The sequence below is a fragment of the Suricata suricatta genome, chromosome 4, assembly GCF_006229205.1.
Source record: "Suricata suricatta isolate VVHF042 chromosome 4, meerkat_22Aug2017_6uvM2_HiC, whole genome shotgun sequence".
Taxonomy (NCBI): Eukaryota; Metazoa; Chordata; class Mammalia; order Carnivora; family Herpestidae; genus Suricata; species Suricata suricatta.
This window is the reverse complement of record NC_043703.1, coordinates 116,478,067-116,495,362: the sequence shown is the minus strand read 5'-3', so window position 1 is coordinate 116,495,362 and position 17,296 is coordinate 116,478,067. Positions and strand designations below refer to the sequence as shown.

General features: G+C 36.2%; 1 protein-coding gene across 1 annotated transcript in view; it reads right to left on the bottom strand.

The window, feature by feature from the left end:
• The window catches only part of ALMS1 (ALMS1 centrosome and basal body associated protein), a 129,803-nt gene that overhangs the window by 21,585 nt on the left and 90,922 nt on the right, over positions 1–17,296 (bottom strand). The window contains exons 11-12 of the mRNA XM_029937601.1: positions 15,262–15,432; positions 164–1,311 (exon numbers count right to left, since the gene is read on the bottom strand). Coding sequence (XP_029793461.1) covers positions 164–1,311; positions 15,262–15,432 — 1,319 coding nt within the window. The remainder of the gene's footprint in view (positions 1–163; positions 1,312–15,261; positions 15,433–17,296) is intronic.

Sequence of the window (17,296 nt, the reverse complement as noted above, 5' to 3'; positions counted from 1 at the left end):
CACAATAGCACAGCACTACACTTTCTCACTCTTTTCCAGTTGGTAAGAAATGTTATAGTGAGGAAAGGGCAATTGGCTTTTCTTTCACCTGTGTGCAAAGCTTAACTAAAAAGTCCACGGAAAAGGCAAGTCACATTGCCAGATGGAATTTGTAGCCATGTACCTGGATGTGTTTCCTTTTGGTGTGCTCAGAAGTCGTTTGGGGACGACCTATATTCAATGCTTTCTTATTCTTCTTGCTCCGCCTCTCAAGGGATCTTCTCTGGTGGTCAGTAATGTTGCTGTATAATTTAATTTGCCTGGGTGACAGGCAAACTTTCTCATGGCCAAAAGCTTGGATCAGTCGGGCAGTGTCGATGGTGGACAGAGAGCTGCTCCTCTCCTGCAAAGTCACCTCTTTATCTGTTTGGGTCAAGATATCAGATTCCCCAGGAGAACTGGTGGAGGAAAGGATGTTGGTGGCGGTGTCTGTGAGCAGCTCACTGTCCTCAGACGGCCTAGAATCTGAGGAAGTGTTGTTTATGTAATGAAAATCTGGCTGTTTTCTCAGGATATACTTATCAAATTTAATCTGTTCAATTTTAACCTGATTGGGCTTCTTGGCTTGATGAGTAGAAAGCGCCTTGCTTTTTTTAAGATCTCCTGTGTTTTTATGGCATTTCTCTAGGCTCTTATACCTCTTCTTTTTCTGAAGCTTGATTTTCTGCTGTTGCTTAATATCCCGTTCCCCTCTGCTATCATCCTGTGTGCTTTCAGAGGTCCAGAGAGAGTATGTGATGGGATTCTGAAGAAGTTTAGCCAAACGGTCAAGTCGCTCCACCAAGGACAGTTCTTTTCTGTCACTGAGCTCGGGAGGTTTCTTTTGTTTCTGTCGCTGCTGATACTTGTTCCAGAGTTGATTCAAACTCACAGTGTGCTGAGTTGTTAGCTCTGAGGTGAATTTATGATCCCTTTTTGGATCATTAATTTGTCTGTCACCTTTTGGAAAATCTGTAGCCTGACTTTTAGCTGAATGCGTCACTTCTTTGTTTTCCAAGTTTAGATTGATACTAAGGCTCTCTATTCTGGTATAATCTGCCTTGGTCTTTTCCACATTTTCATGAGGGGAAGGAAGACAAGTGTGTTCTCTTTGTTTGTCTGGATGATGCTGAAAGAAATCTTTCCAAGAACGCCTCGTGAAAACACTCCTCCCTAAGGATTCATGGCCAACATCTTGATCACTTGGTAGATGCACTGGATGATGAAAGTAAAACTTGGCTGACCTGAAGACAGAATGGGTAGTATCTTCAAATTCTGAATGACGTCTGGGCTCTGAAAAGGAAAAAGGAAAAGATTTTGAAGAATTCTCAAAGTATTTGTATTCCCTTTAGAAAATAGTATGCACACTTAGGGGTGCGTGGGTGGCTTAGTTGGTTAAGTGTCTGACTTCGGCTCAGGTCATGATCTCATGGTTTCTGAGTTTAAGCCCTGTATAGGGCTCTGTGCTGACAGCTCAGAGCCTGGAGCTTACTTCACATTCTGTGTCTCCCTCTCTATCTGCCCCTCCCCCGCTTATATTCTCTCTCTCAAAAATAAATAAACCTTAAAAAAAAAAAAAAAAGAAATAGTATCCACACTTAATTCTTTAGATATAGAAAAAGACCTAAGGAAAGAACAGTTTCAGAAAATTCACTGCCTACAACAAAGGGCTCCAGTTGTGTGCCTATGGATCAGATTGGCACAATAAAACTTAAAGGGACTAAGTATCAAAAGACTTGGATTCTGGGGTAGACTCTGCCATAGACTGGCTGTGTGACCTTGGAAAGGCACTTTACTGGAAGCGCCTTTCTAAAGCACTGCTATATATTCAGTGCCTGCTATGTGGGGAGTATTATATGTGCTCTGTATCTGTCTTTTTTCCTTTTAATTTCATCTTGTTGATAAAATGGAGAGATAGGTATTGTTAACTCTATTTTTAGCTAAGAAACCTGAGACTTGATTTTCATCATCAGTGAATGGGGGGATTAAAAACAACAACACACACTTCACATGTCTCAGAGGTTTTTAAAATTCCTTTTCCTAAACCATCTTTACATTTCCCCCCATTTTTAATTGTGGTAAAATACACCTCACATAAAATTTACCACCTTCATCTTCAGTTTCTGGCAGTCATTATTCTTTATCAAAATAGGCAGTTTTAGGTATAAGAACATCTAACAATTACAAACCCTAATACTAATATACACACATTTTTGGAGTTCTAAGTCATGAGTAGAAACAAAAACACATACATGCAGCAAAGTAACACGTGGGACTATGGGACCCATCTCCCCCACACTATAGATGACTGGCAGCCAGAGTTGTCATTAAATACTCTGAGAATCCCTAAGACAATTTCCCCAAAATACAGTAAAATACCTGGGATCTGCTTTTATATCTAAAGTATAAAAAGACTCTCAAACCTCCCAACAAACAGTCCAGGACCAGATGGCTCCACTGGTAAATTCTACCAAACATTTAAAATGCAAAATCTTCTCAAAGTCCTTCAAAAGTACAAGAGGAGGGAACACTGCCACACTCACTTCATGAGGCCAGCATTACCGATACCCAGACAAGGACACTACAAGAAAAGAAAATTATAAGCAATATCCCTAATGAACATAAAGCAAAAATCCTCAACAAAATATTAGCAAACCAAATTCAACAATATATAAAAAGGATCATACATCATCATCAAGTGGGATTTATTCTAGGGATTCGAGAATGGTTCAAATCCACAAATCAATGTGATACACCAAACTAACAAAATGAAGAATAAAAATCATGTATTATCTCAACAGATGTAGAAAAAGCATCTGACAAAATTCAAAATACATTCATGATAAAAATTCTCAACAAAGTAGGTACAGAAAAAATGTTCCTCAACATAACATGGGCCATATATGACAAGACCATAGCTGACATCATATTCAATGTTAAAAAGATGAAAGCTTCTCCTTTAAGATCAGGCACAAGACAAGGATGTCCACTCTGGTCACTTTTATTCAACATACTACTAGAAGCCCTGGGCAGAGCAATCAGGCAAGAAAAAGGGCGGGGGGAAAGGTATCCATTCCTGTACTTTTCCAATCTCTTCTTCAAATAGTAATGTTTAAAAATATAAACTGGACCTGTCATTTTTTGTTTGTCAACTTTCTCTTACTCTTAAAACAAAATCCAAATTCCTTAACAAGGTGTACATGTACCTCACCATGTATCACTCTCTTCCTTGGTAACTTAATCATGCTGGCATTTCCTCTCACTTCATCAAGTAGTATGAGCAAAAGCATAAAAGTGGAGAAGCACTGAACAAATGACTGTGTAAACATTTTAGTCTGTGTGACTTAACATTATTTACAAAGTAAAGGGAGTAGATAAAAGTAGGAAAGGTTACTTGGGACCAATAGAACAGAATACAGAGCTCAAAAATAAATCCACTCGAACATTGTCAACTGATTTTTGACAGGAGTGCTCAGAATACAGAGAGGGAAAGAACAGGCTTTTCAACAAATGGTGTTAGAAAACTAGCTATCTATATGCAAAAGAGTGAAATGGATCCTACCTTACACCATACACAAAAATCAACTCAAAATGGATTACAGACTTAAATGTAAGACCCAAAACTACAAAACGCCTAGAAGAAAACAAAGGGGAAAAGCTTCATGACACTGATTTTGGGAACGATTTCTTCAATATGACCCCAAATCACAGGCAACAAAAACAAAAATAAATAAGTGGAACTACATTAAACTACAAAGCTTCTACTCAGATGGGACACCTGGGTGGCTCAGTCAGTTAAGCAGCTGATTCCTGATTTCAGTTTATGTCATATCTCATGGCTCATGAGTTCAAGCCCCAAACCAGGCTCTGTGCTGACAGGATGGAGTCTGCTTGGGATTCTCTGTCTCATTCTCTCTCTCTGCCCCTCCTCTGCTCTCTATCTCTCTCAAAATAAATAAACTTAAAAAAAAAAAAGAAAAACTCCTCATAAACAATGTTTTTTATTAAAAAAACTTCTACACAGCAAAGGAAATAATCAACAAAGTGAAAGGGCAATATATGAAATAAGAGAAAATATGTGCATACTATATTCTGATAAGAGGTTAATATCCAAAATACATAAAGAATTCATACAACTCAATAGTAAAATAACCCAATTGAAAAACTGGGCAAAGAACTTGAATAGCCATTTCCTCACAGAAGATACATAAATGATCAATAGGTAGATGAAAAGATGATCAACATCACTCACTAATCTTATCAATCTTTGCAAGGAAATGCAAAGCAAAACCACAATGAGGTACCATCTATATCTGTCAGGATGGCTATTATAAAAAAAAAAAAAAAACAAAACCAAAAAACAAGTGTTGGTGAGACTTCAAAATGTTGTAGATGCTGTGGAAAACAGTATGAAGATTCCTTAAAAAATTCAAATTAGAACTATCAGATGGTTCAGCAATCCCAGTTATGGATATTTATCCATAAGAATTGAAATCAGGATCTCATAATCTCAAAGGGATATTAGCACTCCTATGTTAACTGAAGCGCTGTTAATTCTAGTTAAAATGTAGAAGCAAACTAAATATCCATTAACAGATCAATGGATAAAGAAAATATGGTATACCCATAAAAAGAAGAAAATTCTGCAATATGTGACAAATGGATGAGTCTTAAGGACGTTATGTTAAGTGAAATAAGATGGCCACAGACCAATACTGTATGATTTCCCTTACATGAGAGATCTAAAATAGTCAAATTCACAGAATCAAAGAATGCAATAATGGCTGCCCGGGGGTTGGGGAGAAGGTAGGAAATGGAGAGTTACTAAACAATGGGCATAAAGTTTCAGTCAAAGAAAGATGAGTAAGTTCTAGAGATCTGCTGTATAACATTGTACTCATAGTCAACAACAATATGCTGTACACTTAAAATTTTGTAAAGAGGGTAGATCTCATGTTCAGTGTTCTTTCCATAATAAAATTATTGGAAGGAAGGAAGGAAGAAAAGCAGGTAGAAATTTGAGGACAAATTATGTGGAACCTGGAACACTAGGCTAAGGACTTTAAATTTATTCTTAATGGAAATTAAGTGTCAGTATACCATTTTGAGCAGAGAAATAACAAGATTATGGCTGTATTTCAGGATGGATACCACAGCAACAGGAAAAGAAGAAGCAAATTTCAAAGGGCTAGCTAGAATACATTAAAAAATAAAGCAAAAGAATGAGGAAATAGATAATATTATGATAAAATGTATTTGTTTTCCAATATCAGTCTTTTCAAAACATAGTCCTACTGACTTGGGGCTGAAGTAAAAAAAAAAAAAAATATATATATATATGGTAAAGAGCAGAAAATGAGCAAGTTGAATTCACTGAGTAGAAAGGGCTCTAAGAACAATGAGACCACACAGCCCTATCTCATGGTACTTCTTTGAGTAAAGATCAAATGAGCTGATGTGGTTGTTTATCCTGATACTGCATTAGTCTTAATCACAGCATTTGCAAAATTCTCCCCAAATATATTAAAGTATATTAAAATATGATTTGCTACTTTTTAAAAATTAAAGTTAAACATGCTCATTGTAAAATATTTAAATAATGCAGAGAATTTAAAGCGAAAAAAGGTCTCCCTTCTGTCCCTCAACTTCCAGGCTACTTTCTAATAATAACAACTATTAAGCAGGTTTTGTATATCTGTTTAGATAAAATGCTGCCAAGTAATACAAAAATATTTGTTCTATGAAAAAAATTTATGCATATGCAAACATTTTATATTAACTGATTTGATATATCATGATTTAGATTGTTTCCAAATGTTTACTCTTCTGAAGAATGCTGCAGTTACAAATCCTCAGGATAAATTTGTCACTGCCTTCTTTCTCCAAACCTGTTACTGGAGTTAAGACAGTCAAGTTTCCTTGCTTTCCTCTTCTGCATGGATGTGTTTATGTCTTATTTATTCTCTTACTAGATTGCAGCCTACTGGAAACCCAGCTTTATGCAGGACTTTTCCATCTATGGGTGTGGCCTAAGTTCTATATTTTGTTCCCAACTTCAGGTAGACCTTAAAAATAAATCCCAGATCTACAGACTTCAGCTGAAACACTTATGATGACAGTCTGCTTTGGTGCTTAATTATGCCTAGGGTAGGTTCCTGCTTTCACTTTATTTTTAGGAACTGAAGATACTTAATTTTCATGTCAACTCTAAGTTTTATAAGATAGCTTTGATATTTTTATCTAGCACTCTCGTTATTTCTTCAAGGGAGTTTTTCAGGATAGCTAACCCACCATCTTGCCAGGTATAGATATATAGAAAACAAAAAGTAAAATGGTGGGTATAAATTCAGCTATATCCATAATAACAAATATGGCTTAAACAATTAAATCAAAAAGTAGAGACTGTTAGTTTTTTAAAAAATATGACCCAATTATAAATTGTCTATAAGGCACATATTTTAAATATAAAGATGCAAATAGATTGAAAATGTAAGGATGGAAAACCATGTATCATGTAAACAGCAATGATGAGAAAGTTGAAGTGGCTATACTAAAATCCTAAAATAAAAAATGCTCCCACAGATAAAGAGGAATATTTCATAATGAAATAAGGTCATCTGTGAGGAAAATATAAGAGTTATAAACATATATCTACCTGATAACAGAGCATCAACATACAGGAAGCAAAAACTAACAAAAAGAAGAAAGAGACAATTAAAAAAAGTTGGAGACCTCAATATGCCATTTTAAAAAAATGGATAAAACAACTAGACAGAAGAGTAACAAGGAAATAGAAAACTTGAACAACACTATAAACCAACTAGATCTAGTAGTTATCTACAGAACATGCTACCTAACAAGAGCAAAGTGCACATTCCTCTCAAGTGCATATGGAATATTTGCCAGGACAGACCACATGCTAGGCCATATAACAAACCTCAGTAAACTTAAAAGGATAGAAATAATACAAAGTATGTTCTCCAACCACAGTAGAAAGAAATTTGAAGTCAACAGAAGAATAAGATTTGGGAAGCTCAAATATGTGGAAATTAAATATTCCTAAGTAGCCTATAGGGAAAAAAACCAAGAGAAATCAGAAAATACTTTTACTATTTCTCTGAGTATCTATCTTTTCATGTGTCTGTTAGCCATCTGGATGTCTTCTTTGGAAAAGTGTCTATTCATGTCTTCTGCTCATTTCTTCACTGGATTATTTGTTTTTCGGGTGTTGAGTTTGATAAGTTCTTTATAGATTCTGGATACTAACCCTTTATCTAATATGTTATTTGCAACTATCTTCTCCCATTCCATTGGCTGCCTTTTAGTTTTGTTGACTGTTTCCTTTGCTGTGCAGAGGCTTCAACCACAATGAGGTCCTACCTCACACCTGTCAGAATGGCTAAAACAACCAACTCCGGAAACAACAGATGTTGGCCAGGATGTGGAGAAAGGGGGACACTTTTGCATTGTTGGTAGGAATGCAAACTGGTGCAGCCATTCCTAAGAACAGTTCAGAGGTTCCTCAAAAAATTAAAAATAGAGCTACACTATGACCCAGCAATTGCACTATTAGGTATTTATCCAAAGGATACAAAGGGGCACATGTACTCCATGTTTATAGCAGTACTATCAACAACAGTCAACTTATGGAAAGAGCCCGATGTCTATCAACGGACAAATGGATAAAGAAGATGTGGTATACAATACAATCAATTATTACTCAGTGATCAAAAAGATTGAAATCTTGCCATTTGCAACAATGGGGATGGAACAAAAATGTATTATGCTAAGAAAAATAAGTCAGAGAAAAATATATTATGATTTCACTCATGTGTGGAATCTGAGAAACTCAACAGATGAACACAGGGGAAGGGAAGGAAAAATAAAACAGGGAGCCAAACCATAAAAGACCCTTAAATACAGAGAATAAACTAAAGGTTGCGGGAGGGGGGGTGGCTGGGGGGGATGGGCTAAATGTGTATGGGCAGGGCAAAGGAGGGCATGTGATGGGATAAGCACTGGGTGTTAGTTATATAGAAGTGATGAATCACTGGGCTCTACTCATGAAACCAATACTACACTGTATGTTAACGAACTTGAATTTATAGATAAATAACAAAACTAAAATGGGACCCAATAAAAGGAAAATACTTTTTAAAAAATAATTTTTAATGTTTTTAAATTTATTTTTGAGAGACAGAGAGAGGCAGTGCGAGCAAGGGAGGGCCAGAGAGAGAGGGAGACAAAGAATCTGAAGCAGGCTGCAGGCTAGCCATCAGCACAGAGCCCGACGTGGGGCTCGAACCCACAAACTGTGAGATCATGACCTGAGCCGAAGCCGGACGCTTAACTGACTGAGCCACCCAGGTGCCCCGAAAATACTTTTAATAAATGACAACAGACTTACAGGATAGAGCTAAATCTTAGGAGGAAAATTTATTATTGTAAGTGCCTGTACCAAGAATGTAGAAATTTCTCAAGTAAAAAACCCTAAACTTCCACTGTAAGCTTTGGAAAAAGAGCAAATTAAAACTAAAGAAGGAATTTATAAAGATCAGAATGGAAACTAGTCAGAAAGAGAATAAAAAAGGAAAAAATAATTGAAACCAAAGGTTGGTTCTCACAAAAGATCAACAACAACAAAAAAGATCAAGAGACAAATTTTAGCTAGATTAAGAAAAAACTGAAAGGACTCACATCAAAAATGAAAGAGGGGGGAGCGGGATACAGAAGTGCTGATGCATAGGAGCATATGTACCCCAATGTTCACAGCGGCACTGTCAACAATAGCCAAATCATGGGAAGAGCTTAAATGTCCAGCACCTGATGAGTGGATCAAGAAGATGTGGTACATATATACAATGGAGGCATACTATATGGCCATGAGGAAGAATAAAATATGGCCATCTGTAGCAAAGTGGATGGACCTCAAGGGTGTCATGCTAAGCGAAATAAGTCAGGCAGAGAAGGACAGATACCATATGTTTGCATCCATAGGGTCTAACAGGAGAGATCTGGCAGGGGACCATAGGGAGAGGAAGGGGGAAAGAGAGTGGGGGAGAGTGAGGGACACAGATCAAGGGAGACTACTAAATACTGAAAATGAACCATGGACTGAGGGGGGAGGGGGAGGGAGGGGGTGATGGTCATGGTGGGGGGCACTTGTGGGGAGAAGCACTGGGTGTTATATGGAAACCAATTTGACAATAAACTATTAAAAATGTTTTTTAAAATGAAAGAAAAAACTTTACTACCAATCTGTAACTAATAAGTACACTTTAATTGCAGAAATAAAAAGGATTATAAAGGAATACTATGAACTACATATACCAACAAATTAGATAAATGAAATGGAAAGATTCCATTCCTAGAAAGTCATAAGCCACTAAAATGACACAAGAAGTAATAGACAATTTGAACATATTGAAAGCAAGTGAAGAGTCTGAGTCAGTAATAAAAAAAAATTACCTACAAAATAAAGTCCAGGCGCAGACAGCTTTACCCTTGAATTCTACCACACATTTAAAGTTTTAACACTAGTTTTTTTTACAAGTTATTCCAAAAAATAAAGAGAAGGGAACATTTCCCAATTCATTTTATGAGGCTAGTCTTATCATGATAATAAAATTCAAAAAAGATATCACAAGAAAACTACAGACCAATATCTCTTATGAATACAGACACAAAAAGTCTCCACAAAATACCAGCAAACTAACATCTAGCAACATATAAAAAATATTAATACACTTCACCAAGTGAGATTTATCCCATAAATACAGGGTTGGCTCAACATCCAAATAGCAAAATAAAAAGCAAAACCCACTGGTTTATCTCAAAAGACAGAGAAAAAACATTTGACAAAATCTAAACCCCTTTTCTTGATAAAAACGCTTAACAAACTAGGAGTAGAGGAGAATTTCCTCAATCGCATAAAGACTATCTATGAAAACCCCACAGCTAAAATCATACTCAATATTTAAAGACAGGATGTCTGCCCCCTAGACAGGAATATACAAGGATGTCTACCCTTGCCACTTCTATTTAACATTGTACTGGAGATACTAGCCAGGACAATGGGGGGGGGGGGGGGGGGAGAAAGGGACATGCAGATTGCAAAGGAAGAAGTAAAACTACATTTGCAGATGACATGGTCTTGTATCCAGAAAGTCCTATGGAATACATAAAAGTTTTGTATTAGAAAAACTAGGGGCCCCTGGGTGGTTCAGTCAGTTGAGCATCTGACTTTAGCTCAGGTCATGATCTCATGGTTTACGAGTGTGAACCCCTCATTGGGCTTGATGTTGTCAGTGCAGAGCCCACTTTGGATACTCAGTTCTCCTCTCTCTGTACCTCCCTCACTAGTGCATGCTCTCTCTCTCAAAAATAAATAAGCATTAAAAATTTTTATATTAGAACTACTAAATGAGTTCAGCATGGGTTTCAGGATAAAAAGTAAATAGAAAAAAACAAAACAATTGTATGGTAACACATTTACAATTAAAAAACAAAAAACAAATTAAGAAAACCATTCCATTAACAATAGCATTAAACAAAATTAAAATATTTAGGAATAAATTTAATGAAAAAGTACAAACTCCTATTCTGAAAACTACAAAATATTATGGACAGAAATTAAAGAAATATCCCATTTTCACAAAATGGAAGGTTTAATATTGTTTAAAAGGCAATAGTTCCCAAAATGATCACAGATTTAACACAATCCATACCAGAACCTAGCTGATTTCTTTAGAGAAATTGCCAAGTGGATTCCAAAATTCATATGGAACTAAAATAGCCAACACAATTCTGAAAAGTAAGACAAAGTGAGAGGACTAACACTTGCCAATTTCAAAACTTAACTACAAAGTTACAGTTATCACCACAGTGTGGCACTGACACAAGGAGAGACCTAAAGATCAGTGGAATAGAATTGAGAGCCCAGACATAAATCCAGACATTTATGGTCAACTGCTTTTTGATAAGAGAGTCAAGCCCATTTAATGAAGAAAGAAGTCTTTTTAACAAAAGGTGCTGGGACAACTATAGAGCCACATGGAAAAGAACGAAGTTGGACCCTTATCTCACACCATATACAAAAATTAGCTCAAAATGGATCAAAGACATAAAAGTAAAATTAAAACTATAAAACCTTTAGAAGAAAACATAGGGATAAATCTTCATGACTTTGGATTTGGCAAAGGATTGCTACATATGACACCAAGAATGTGAGCAGCAAAAGACAAAAGAGATAGACTTCATCAAAATTCAGAACTTTTCTACTATAAGGGATATCAAGAAAGTGAAAAGACAACCCATACAATGGGAGAACATGTTTGCAAATCAAAATTTTGACAGAAAAAATGTATCTGAAACATATAAATAAATCTTAGAACTCAATAGAAAGAGAAATAACCCAAATAAAAACCACACCAACTTCTGAATAAATATTTCTCCAACGAAGATGTACAACTGGCCAATAAACACACAAAAGGATGTTCAACATCATTAGTCATGAGGGAAATGCAAATCAAAAACAAAATGAGATACCAGTTTATACCAACTAGAATGGGTACAATCAAAAAGGGAGAAATAAGAAGTGTCACTGTTGAGAAACGAATCCAGAAACTGTTAGTGGGAATGTTAAATAGTGCAGCAACTTTGGCAGAGTCTGAGAATTCCTTAAATGGTTAAATATAAAGTTATCACATGACCCAGCAATTCTACTCCTAGATATATACTCAAGAGAAATGAAAACATATGTCCATACAAAAACTTGTACATAGTATTTATACAGAAGCATAATTCATAATAGCCAAAGGGCAGAAACAACCCAAATGTCCATCAATGGGCGAATGAACAAAGAAAATGTGGCATATACATACAATGGAATATTATTCAGCGACCAAAATGGATAAAGTATCGATACATTTTATAACTTATATGAACCTAAAAACATCATGCTAAGTGTTTTTGCATGATTCCATACTAGTTAGTTATTGTATTAAGGTCCAGAATAGAAAAATCTACAGAGACAAAGTAGATTAGTGGTAGGTGCTGAAGAGGTAGAGGCATGATAGCTAAGGGTATAGGATTTGTTCCTGACGAGACAAAAACATTCTAAAATCGACTGTTTTGATGGCTGCACATACCTGCAAATAGGGTAAAAACCACTGAACTGTACATTTTAAATGCATTAACTGTATAGTTATATATCAATATATGTATCAATAAAGCTCTTTACAAATGTTCTATGGGCATTTGAAAAGTTTTAAAGTGTTTTTTATTTATTTTTTATAGTTTATTTATTTTTGAGACAGAGAGAGACAGAGCATGAGTTAGAGAGGGGCAGAGAGAGAAAGGGAGACACAGAATCTGAAACAGGCTCTAGGCTCTGAGCTGTCAGCACAGAATCTGATGCGGGGCTCGAACCCACGAACTATGAGATCATGACCTGAGCCGAAGTCGGACATATAATTGACTGAGCCACCCAGGTGCCCCTAAAGTGTTTTTTAAATCATACAAACATTTATACATATCTATGATCAACCTCATTATTTGCATTATTCCAAGATGTATTTTCAACTATGCTTTTTATAAATAATTTCATTTCTATGATCTCTCATGAGCTAAGCATGTATATTTAACTTCTCTACTACTATTTTGTATTGTCTATTTCTCCTTGAAGGTTCCTAGAGTTTTCTGTTAGTTTATGGTCTGTTCTTCATTCCTCCCATCCCCAAGCAAAATTCCTTCTCCCCATTTAAGCACATTTTCATTTTATATATATTTTTATGCTAATTCATGATTAAATAGTTATGTGGTATACAGCCTTTTTGTGGACTGCAAATCAGTATAAAAATTTCCTCCTTAAGAAAGGGAGGGAAGCAAACCATAAGAGACTCTTAAATACAGAGAACAAATTGAGGGTTGATCGGGAGTGCAGGGGAGATGGGAAAATGGGTGATGGGCACTGAGGAGGGCACTTGGTGGGATGAGCAGTGGTGTTATATGTAAGCGATGAATCATGGGACTCTGCCCCCCAAACCAAGAGCACATTGTATATATTCTATATTAGCCAACCTAATAATTGTATTAAAAAAAAGATACCTTCTTAATTCAACCTGTAACACTTGGGTGTTGTCTATATTAATATCATGTCTCCAAATTTCTTTTTAATATATCTGTAGTTTTTCTTTATTCTCAACCATTCTAAGTCATTTTATTTTCAATGTGTCTGCTATATAGCATGGAACTCTGTCTTTTAACCTAATTTGAAAAGGTTTTCTTTTAAATAGATCAATTTATCCCATAAATGTCTATATTGTCTTATATTGTCTTCCATTCTCTATTTTATGGTATTTTTTTCTTTTGTTACAAGCTTACTCTTTTCTTTTTTCCTCCCTTTACTCTCCTGTTACTCTTACCATTTTTCTGAATATTTTGGATGTTTTACAGTGTGATTTTAACTCTTTTAGAAGTAACTTTTATTATTTTAAATACTATAACTTAGAATGCTTATGAAAGAAACTGAAGAAGACACAAAGAAGTGGAAAAATATTCCATGCTCATGGATTAGATGAATAAATATTGTTAAAATGTTGATACTACCCGAAGCAATCTACACATTCAATGCAATCTCCATCAAAATAACAACAGCATTCTTCACAGAGCTAGAACAAACAATTCTAAAAACTGTATGGAACCAGAAAAGACCCTGAATAGCCATAGTAAAGTCGAAAAAAAAAAAAAAAACCCAAAGCTGGAGGCATCACAATTCCCGACTTTAGCCTATATTACAAAGCTGTAATCATCAAAACAGACACATAGATCAATGGAACAGAATAGAGAACCCAGAAATGGACCCACAAATGCATGGCCAACTAACTTTTGACAAAGCAGGAAAGAATATCCAAGGAAATAAATATAGTCTCTTTAGCAAATGGTGTTTGGAAAACTGGACAGTGACATGCAGAAGAATGAACGTGGACCACTATGGATAAAAGACCTAAATGTAAGATAGGAAACCATCAAAACCATACAGGAGAAAACAGGGAACAGCCTCAGTGACCTCGGACGCAGCAACTTCTTATCTGACATGTCTCCCAAGGCAAGGGAAACAAAAGCAAACATGAACTACTGGGACCTAATCAAGATAAAAAGCTTCTGCATGGCTAAAGAAACAATCAGCAAAACTAAAAGGCAACAAACAAAGAAATGATATTTGCAAATGACATATCGGATAAAAGTTAGCATCCAAAATCTATGAAAAACTTACGTTCTATATGTTCTTTTATGTTAGAAATAGGGGCCATGGGTAAAAAAAAAAATAAGATAAAAAAAGAGTGGAAGACAAACCCTAAGAGACTCTTTTTTTTTTTCTTTTTTAATTTTTATGTTATTTATTTTTGAGAGAAAGACAGAGCATGAGTGGGGGAGGGACAGAGAGAGAGGGAGACACAGGATCTGAGCAGGCTCCAGGCTCCGAGCTGTCAGCACAGAGCTCCATGTGGGGCTCGAACTCACAAACCCGGAGATCATGGCCCGAGCTGAAGTCGGACGCTCAACCGACTGAGCCACCCAGGCGCCCCCTAAGAGACTCTTAAATACAGAGAACAAACTGAGGGTTGCTTCAAAGGACATGGTAGAGTGACAGGCATTAAGGAGGGCACTTGGGATGAACATTAGGTTTTACATGGAAGTGAGGAGTCACTGGGTTCTACTCCTGAAACCAACACTATATATTAACTAATTTGAATTAAAAAAAATTTATTTTAAAAAAGTAGGGAGCCACTGATAATCATAAATAAATCTATTCTTGGCTTGTTTTTACAATAATTTTTTAAACATTCATATTGAGGCTCTTTCTGTCTTTATCACAGTCTTCTGGAATGCCTTCAGATTTTAGGTTTTCCCCTATTTCAGTAATGAGACACGATCCTTCACTTTTATTACTATCAGCCTTAAACTATTTGTAATCCTGTTTCTAAGTTCACAATATTTTCCCAGTGGTAACAATTATTTTATAAATCAAGGTATACATCAGCACAAAGTAGCACTGAAGTGATTTGCATGAGAAAGCAAAAAAAAAAAAAGAAAAAAGAAAAAAGAAAAATGGATCTCTATGTAAAGCACGAAGCAATATTATTTATCATCAGAATAAAATGGAAACACACAGACACAGGCTCTCTGTCTCTCTCCCTTGTACTCTCCCCACCCCCAAGCCCCCTGCCCCAATCTCATTACCTGCCATATCTATCTGAAAGGATTCTTGTTCTTCTGTCCAGGCTTCCTTAGGAACTGTCTCCTCACTATGGATCTCCTCTTTCTGTTTAATGGCTTCAGTGTCTGGTAGACTTTCAATCTTTATGTCTTGTAGTGGAGCTGAGGGCTCTGCAGCAGCAGCACCGCTGGAACCTAAGGTAGGTAAATAAACACAGTATCCAGATCTGGACGTTGACAAAAAATATTTTAAAATACCTCTAGAGCATCTAACACATGAAAGGTACTGTTCCTAATATTTTAGGGGGAAAAAAAAGACCATTTAGAAATGTGTTTAGAAATTCTTAATACAAATTGGCGTTTAAAAATGTACAAAAATATGTCATACAAAAAAAATTACAACATGAGAGAAAGACAGATAAAGAAGTGTATGTACTCAAAGGAGGAAAAACTACCCCTAGCTAGAAGGATCATGAAAGAAGTCTAGAATAAAGTAACAACTGATCTGAGTGTTAGAATACACATTGATACAGAAAGAGAAAGGCATTTTAGGCAAGGTAACTACATATGAAAACAACAAAGTCAGGAAAGCAACTGAATATCTAAGTAACAGGGCAAGTATATGGTTTATTTGAATATAGAATTTACAAAGAAAAGAGGTGTCTGAAAAGTTGTTTGGTAGTTGATTTTACTGTTCTGAAAGACTGTGCTAAAAGAGTTTAGATTTTATTCTTAAGGACAACGAAAACTTTTTGATTATGAGATTAACGTGATCTATTTCTGGAACATTCATTTAGAAATAGCAAAAAGGGGGGTAAAATTTTGAAGTGTTGCCCAGAATACAACATAACTTGTGAAAAAACGCAATACAAAAAAAGAAGTGGCTAATTATGCTCCAAAATGTTTCTATTTACAGTTGTGGCAGAGACTACCAGCTGTCCTCTGAAATCCATTTTCCTTTCCTCTAAAATAAATCTCTGACTACAGAGTGACAAGGCTTGGCGGATCTTGTGTCCTTCATATTCCTCCCAGTGAGTGCCTTCATGAGCACAAAAGTTTGTCTTCAGCCATAAACTGGTTTAGAATCTGAAGTAGAAGCAATTGCAGGCAACCAGTGTCCCGAGTCCTGTCGCTAGGTTACTAAAGCCATCAGCCCTTGGAAATAATTCTGAAAAGGAACTGGCATCAAAACAGAAAAATGAAGAATCAACAAAAACAATGGACTCTGGAAGATTTTGATTTGGCTGCCTACTGGGTAAAAGAACTTTGATAATGTTTATTTGGGGAAAGAAACAGCAATTTTATCTGGGCTCTTGAAGTATGATTTAAAGCTCAACTAAAGAAATTAAGAGCTAAGCATCGGCTGAGAAGCACAAATCCAATCCCATCTTAGGTAACCAAGTATTTTCAGACTGTACAGTTACTCCCATGATGCCATCAGAGTTTACCTAATTCTAGAATATGCACCTCTTGTACCTGTCTATGGAGAACTTCCTGAACTGTCAGTCTGATGAGCACAGGACTGCAATTCTTAGATTACAGGATTGGCAAATGCCTTGTCTTACCATAGTTTAAAGAGAGTTTTCATGGAGACATTAAGCCAGAGAACCTGCTCCTTAAATGAACTAGAGAATTTAAGATTACAGATTCTGGGTAGTCAGTACATGTCCTCATTCTCCAGAACCACCCACTGCTGCACCCTGGACTATTTGCCCCTTAAGATAATTAAAGGCTGAATGCATGCTGAGAAGGTGAATCTCTGGAGCCTTGGGGTTCTTTGGTATAAATTTCTAGTTGGGAAGCCTCCTTTTAAGGCAAACACATACCAAGAGATCTATTTAAAAAAACCCAACAAACAAACCCATGGGTTGAATTACCTGGGGGAGCCAGGGACTTCTTTTCAAGACAGCTAAAGCATAACCCTAGCATAATCAGCCAAAGCCTGATTCTCAAAGAAGTACCCAAACACTCCTAGAGCACAGCAAATTCATCAAAACCATCTAGTAGCCCAAAAAGAAAGAAAGAGAGAGAGAGAGAGAGAGAGAGAGAGAGAGAGAGA